Source organism: Cicer arietinum, chromosome 5, assembly GCF_000331145.2.
Source record: "Cicer arietinum cultivar CDC Frontier isolate Library 1 chromosome 5, Cicar.CDCFrontier_v2.0, whole genome shotgun sequence".
Taxonomy (NCBI): Eukaryota; Viridiplantae; Streptophyta; class Magnoliopsida; order Fabales; family Fabaceae; genus Cicer; species Cicer arietinum.
In genome coordinates, this window is record NC_021164.2 from 58,265,590 (window position 1) to 58,272,416 (window position 6,827).

A 6,827-nucleotide genomic window follows, 5' to 3' on the forward strand; every position below is an offset into this window, starting at 1 on the left:
CCATATAGATATGCAAAAATAACTTGCCTGAAATACAAGCCTCTTTTGCCGTCTATCAGGCAAAGGGAACTCAATTTTGCGATCAAGCCTTCCAGGACGCAAGAGGGCAGGATCCAAAGTGTCTGCCCGATTGGTTGCCATTATGACCTTAACATTCACTGTCTGATCGAAACCATCCATCTGAAGAAAACACCAGGAGGTTAAACCAGAAGATCAGAGAATATTTAAAACAAGAGAAGAAGTGTAGTCAAATCAAAGAGTCAAAGGTTAACAGATAAGGGAATTAAATCAATGATTAGCAGAGCCTATGCATAGTAATGCACAACACATTCACAGCACCCGAGAGAATCAAAGAAACATCTTTCATGGCAATACCTGATTCAAAAGTTCCATGAGGATACGTTGTACTTCTCTGTCAGCTCCAGTTTGGGCATCAAACCTAGCAGTAGCTATCGCATCAACCTCATCAATAAATATAATTGCAGGGGCATTCTCTTTAGCAAGACGAAATACATCACGGACCATTCGTGGACCCTGAAATATAAATACCGGAGAAGATTAGAAAATGATGGAGTAAACTATTGCTACTTTTAATTCTTCTTTTATGAAGATAATGAGTTTTCAAACTCCCAGGAAGTTTCAGGAAGAGTAGTTATTATCATGGAGAGGAAACAACATACATATGAAGTACTGTTGAAAAAGTCAAAAGAGTTTTCAAAGTCCTGGATAATAAGGCTTTGGATAACATAAATGTAGATAATAGAAAACAGTAATTGAAAGTGTAATTTCCCTTCTTAGGGGTGAAGATTATCAGAAAACTGCTCCTGATTATTTCATAACGTGGCAGAAAAGCATAAGAAATCATAAGGAAACAACATACATATGAAGTACGGTTGAAAAAGTCAAAAGAGTTTTCAAACTAAAAGTCCTGGATAATAAGGCTTCGGATAACATAAATGTAGATAATAAAAAATAGTGATTGGCAAAGTGTAATTTCCCTTCTTAGGGGTGTAGATAATCAGAAACTGCTCCTGATTATTTCACAATGTGGCAGAAAATCATAAAACAAAAGAATTGTATGACCAAATTCTGAGATTCCTATTATGAAGGTTTCATACTACACTGCTATTCATAGACAAGCTAACAGCACACTCAAGTCCATTACATTTCGTTATATAACCAATATAATAATAGAATGTGACTACTGGGCCAACTAACCCTCTATAACAACTAAGAACAGCTTTAACTCATTAGCCACAAGGGTACGATACACACACGTTCACAGAGATACTGATGACACTCCTAACAGGGGCTAACAGCCTAACACTACATTTTATAGGAGAGGACTTTGTATTCTAATTTCCTGTAACAATTTAAAATGAAAATTTTCCTTCAAGCTGATTTGTATCAACGCACAGAAAACTCTAGGTCTACCACCATACAATAGATAATGTAATTCTGGATCATTTCCTCCAGAGGTTAACACTGTATAAGCTCTCCCCACAACCACAAACAAGATAACTCATCCCAATAACTCAAACTGATTTAGCATCAACTCAGATTACTTCCACTCGATTGAGTGAAATAAATTTTCTTGGGTGGTTTAGGTTTATATGTATGTATACCTGCAAGAACTTTGGGTTACAAGTTATAACGTGAACCAAATCTACTCAGATCTGGGCTACAAATCCCACATTTACGAGTAAACACTGAAGCTAAAAGTCCAATTGGGCATCAAGCACTACTGATGCTACTCTTGCCAAAACAGATAGCAATCTTAGTACCTTATCCTCTATTTTAGAAACTACACCGTTGATTCAGGTGCTTCCAAGCATATGCCTGGTCTTTCCTATTTGTTCATACCTCAAATGTTATTCTACGCGCTCTTCTTATAAGAAAATTAGAATTGAGGATGAAATATTTTTGTCTATTGCAGGGAAAGTTCTTTTAACAAACTCCGATCTTGATTTAAAAGTAGGCGAAAAAAGAAAAAGATAGGCAATATGTCAGCCAAGAACAAGACCAATCAGACTCGACATGTACTAAATTCTACACTATCAAAAGACATTTGGCCAAATAAAAAAATCAACTCAATTTGAGTTCTGCAATTTTTAGCAGAGAAATTTGACTGCTCTACACATCAACTAGATGTGAAGGATGCATTTCTGAATGGAAAATTGAAAGATGTGTTTATGAGCCTGCAATCTGGATTTGAAAATAAAATGGGTGAAGATAAAGTCTGCAGGTTTAAGAAGACTGTGGGCTAAAACAGTCTCCCAGAGTATGGTTTGAGAGGTTTGGAGCAGTGAAGAGTAACAGATACATCCAAAGTCCAAAGACAGGAATCATATTTTATTCTATACACACGCAGCCAATGATGACAATGCAGCAAAAATTGTAGATGTGCATGACAATAAATTGACCATCCTAGATAATAGGGCTTGGATAACATAAATGTTGATAATAGAAAACAAGTAACAAGTATATTTCCCTGTTATTAAGAAATGTATTTTTCTAATATAATCAGATAACTATTATTCAAGTCATAGAAGAGAGGATTTTGTATTCTAATTTTCTTTAACAGTTTAAAATACAAATTTTCTTTCAAGTGATACCAATAAAATATATACAATCAACATTTTTGGAATAAATAACATTGAACATTAAGAATCTGAAACCCATAATCATCAAAAGTAAACAAAGACAGCTGAGTCAGTTACAACAATGTTACCATCAGTTCAAATGCAAATGACATTAATTCATACCTCACCAAGATACTTCTGCACAAACTCAGATCCCACAACCCTGATGAAGGCGGCAGTGGTATGATTAGCAACAGCTTTGGCAAGCATGGTTTTACCGGTTCCAGGGGGGCCATATAGTAGAACCCCACGAGGGGGGTCAATACCAATTTGTTTGTATAGCTCATGATGTGTGAGGGGTAGCTCCACAGCCTCACGAATTTCCTGCTTTTGGATATCACACCCTCCGATATCCTAAAAAATATCAAAATCATATCAACAAAGTATGATCAGGGCAGACAACATAAAAATATAGTTACAACAACAACCGTACATTCTAAAAAAGAAGTCAGCCAAAATATAATAACTTCATTGTAACCTATCATTCCCTCAATAGACACCATCTCATTCATTAGAAGGTAAGTTCCCATCCATAATACACAAGGTAACCTATTCAAGTTACCTCAGGTATAAGAATCTGAGATTCCAAGCCAAAAAATAAAAAATTAAGGGAAACCCTATCAAGCAATTGGCAAGCATATTTTTCAAGCTTATAATACAAATACTAAAATAAGACACTTGAAAATTCATATATATAATTGCATTTGCAATTGAAAATTCATATAAACAAAACCTAAATTTTTGTAATTCTATTAAAAAATAAAAATAAATTGAAACCAATTGAGAAATCATTACAGAACTAACATTATAAGTAACATCAGGCTTCTCAGATTGACTAAGAAGCGAGATACTAGAGTCAGCCTCCGGCGGAAGAACATCAACGAGCGCATTGGAATGTCGGTGAAGCGCTACCGACGCAGAAGGCTTAAGAAGCTCACGATTAATAGTACTGAGAATCCGAACGTAGTAGTTAGATCCAGTAGTAGATCCAACAATACCGTTATTCTGGTCAACCATCTCCATGAACTGACCGATAACAAGTGGAACCGATTGGATCCTTTTAACCTCTTCCTGTGCGCGAAGAAGCTCTCGCTTAAGATTCTTCTGTTCGTCTTTCACGTATTCTTCTTGGATGTCGATAAACTCAAGTTGTCGCTGTAGGAATTTGAGGCGGCTGTAAAGGTCATCTTCATCGGAGGATGCATCTCCGCCGTAAAGGTATTCAGATTTTGAAGACGGGAGGGACGGTGGTGGTTCGGAGATGGGTTTTGGGTCTAATACCATCGCGGATGATCCCATGGTTGAAGAGAGAAACGAGAATTTGGGGAATAGGGTTTGAGTGTTGTTATGGAAATGGGATTGCTTTTTAGTTAAGTATGTGAAATAAGGTGAATGGCATTATATAATTAATTTTTATTGCTGTAAATATATTTCATATCCAGATTAAAAAGGTTGATTTTGTATTCAGTGACGAGAAAAAATATTATATATTGTTAGGATACATTATTTTTCTAATACTTAAAATTGTTTATAATGAATAAAAAAAATTTAAAATTTTAAAAATTAAAATAATTTTATTAATTTATTAAATTACTTGATAAATATTAATATTATATTAAAAACTCATAATATTCTTTAACTTAAAACTTTGTTTTTTTCCTTAAAATATTTTCTTTTGATATTAACAATGTTTGAGATTTTATTAAATTTTAATTCAATTAATAACATATCGATATTATAAAATTAAATATTATAAATAATTAAAATTTAAAATAGTCAAATATATAGATTATTATTATCATTATTGTTGATTGTGTATACTAGATATAAGTAACACTTTCTTTTATTGATATTTATATGTGTATTATATAATTTATAATTGAAAAGATATATTAAATTAAAAATATTACTATGTTAGGTAAAAGATAGAGGTATATAAGTGACGATAATATGGCAAAAGAAACGATCAATCCGATTGAATGTGAAAAGGATCGAATTGGATATATAATATACATAATATGTGAATTAGTTGTAAAATGAGGTTCCTATAAAAAAAAAATGACTAATTAAATATACTGCACGTTGATTGTGTTGCCAATCCAAATTGAGCTTTATCATGATATCTCTATGAAAACCCAATTAGCACTCCAAGCTTAAAGTACATTTCAAATAACAATAAGCAAATTATTCGTTTTACGTGAAACAATAGTAAGACAAACATAAGATATATAGTTAAATTATTTTATAAGTATTAAAATATAAATAAATATAAATAAATATTTCATTAAAAAATTCAAAAGATAGAACATATCAAAATTGATAGGAGATATAGAACATATCAAAATTGATAGGAGATATATCAATTATGTCTCCTATATAGGTAGATCTTATATCCCACATGAGATAGTTTTAAACTCCACACATATAGATTTTGTAACCTGCACTAGACAAAAGGGTGCAACAACATTGTACATGTACTTGTTGTCCTTGATCATAGCTCATCAATATGAAGATCAATTTGGTCATCAATCTAGAGGTTGTTTTCTTCCTTTGAGCCTTCAGCTCGAGTTATGGGTTTGACCACTGATTTGAACAGTATTGATACTCTTTAACTTGTGGTTTGCACTATAGAAAATGAATTACACTTGTGAAATTGTGTGCATGCATAATCATTGGCTAAGTCGATCTATTGATATCCCAACATTATTTTGTTTCAATATTTTAAAACCAAAACTCGACCATACCATATCTAAATAGAGTGAAACTGGAGCAGTTCTCATAATCACATAATGAAGGTCTAGCAGAGCCTTTCAATGAGGTTGAAGTGAGGGATGCAATTTGGAGTTGTGACGGAGACAAAAGTTTAGGCTCGACAAATTCAACTTCACTTTCTTCGGGGAGTGCTGGAATTTAATAAAGGAAGATTGCTTGAGTTTTATGGAGGAATTCCAAATTAATGCAGTGCTACCAAAAGCAATGACATTATCTTTTTTAGCATTTGTACAAATGGTAGATCTTCCACAATAATTGAAAGAGTATATAGGCCTATTTGTCAGTGTTAGTTAATGGTAGTCCATTCTCATTCAAGGTTGAAAAGGGGCTACAGCAAGGAGATATGTTATGGAAAAATATGCTTTGAAAAGTTATAAGGTACATGAAAATCTTTATTTTAATGTATTATAATTTGCCGATAATAAAATTTTGGTTGGAGAAGGGACTTGGGATAATCTATGGAGTATAAAAACTATCTTGAGGGGAGTTTCAAATTGGTTTTTGGTTTAAAGGTCAATTTTTTCAAAAGTAAAATGTATGGTTTGAATATGGAAGACAATTTCTTAGAAGCAACATCAAACTTCATATCTTGTGCAATTGATATATAGATTCAATGAAAACGAGATTATCATCGTAGAGTGGGAGACATCTTTCAAAAGATGGAAGGATGGTTTTAATAAATTTTGTGTTGAGTAGTTAACCCTATTTTTCTTTTCCTTTTTATAAATGGAAGGTCCTAGATAAAATTGCTCAAAAAATTAGGAAAGTTGAGAAAAATGTTTCTCTTGTCAAAGAAGAGGGAGGTTTAGGAGTGAAAAAAAATATAGTAGTTTCATTTGGCATTTTTAAGTAGAGGTGGCAATATATCTTGGAGACAAATGTTACATGACACAATTTAATTTAATTTTTGTGATTAATATAGCGTCTAATTTGTCGGTAAAAAATTGAGTACCTATTAATTTTATTTTATTAAAGAAAAAATTGAATAAAATTTAAAATAAATATCTTAAATTAAAATTTCAGATTTGAAAGTCGACTATGAGCTTACACCGTTCATTAAAACGGTTATTAACGGTTATTCTGTAATTAATTGTATACAAATATTTATTTATTTTATCCCAAAAATAATAATAAAAAAAGGAAATAAATTATTTATATTAATAAAAGAATTTTTTTTTATTAATTTGGTTTGACAAGGGGGAGACTTTGCTCATATGTATCCCATGTGCAATAAAAAAATTAAAACACACATAGTTCTTGGTATAAAATACATGTGAGTTAATTGATTTTATTATTACTTAATTTTATTTATTATTGAAAAAATAGGTTAATAGTGAAATATGATTCCGAAATAGTAGAATAATAAAACACATGAAAAAAACACACACACATATATATATATATATATATATA

The 6,827-nt window shown here is 31.9% G+C and overlaps 1 protein-coding gene across 2 annotated transcripts in view; it reads right to left on the reverse strand.

Annotated features, from left to right (window-relative positions):
* Positions 1-4,017, reverse strand: part of LOC101511669 (26S proteasome regulatory subunit 6B homolog) — a 5,220-nt gene extending 1,203 nt beyond the window's left edge. The window contains exons 1-4 of one of the 2 annotated variants that reach the window (XM_004500332.3): positions 3,447-4,017; positions 2,766-2,996; positions 376-534; positions 28-180 (exon numbers count right to left, since the gene is read on the reverse strand). In XM_004500332.3, the coding sequence (XP_004500389.1) occupies positions 28-180; positions 376-534; positions 2,766-2,996; positions 3,447-3,941 (1,038 nt within the window). In that variant the 5' untranslated portion in view covers positions 3,942-4,017. The remainder of the gene's footprint in view (positions 1-27; positions 181-375; positions 535-2,765; positions 2,997-3,446) is intronic. The other variant, XM_073369011.1, reaches the window with a different exon arrangement.
* Positions 4,018-6,827: the final 2,810 nt, after the last annotated feature.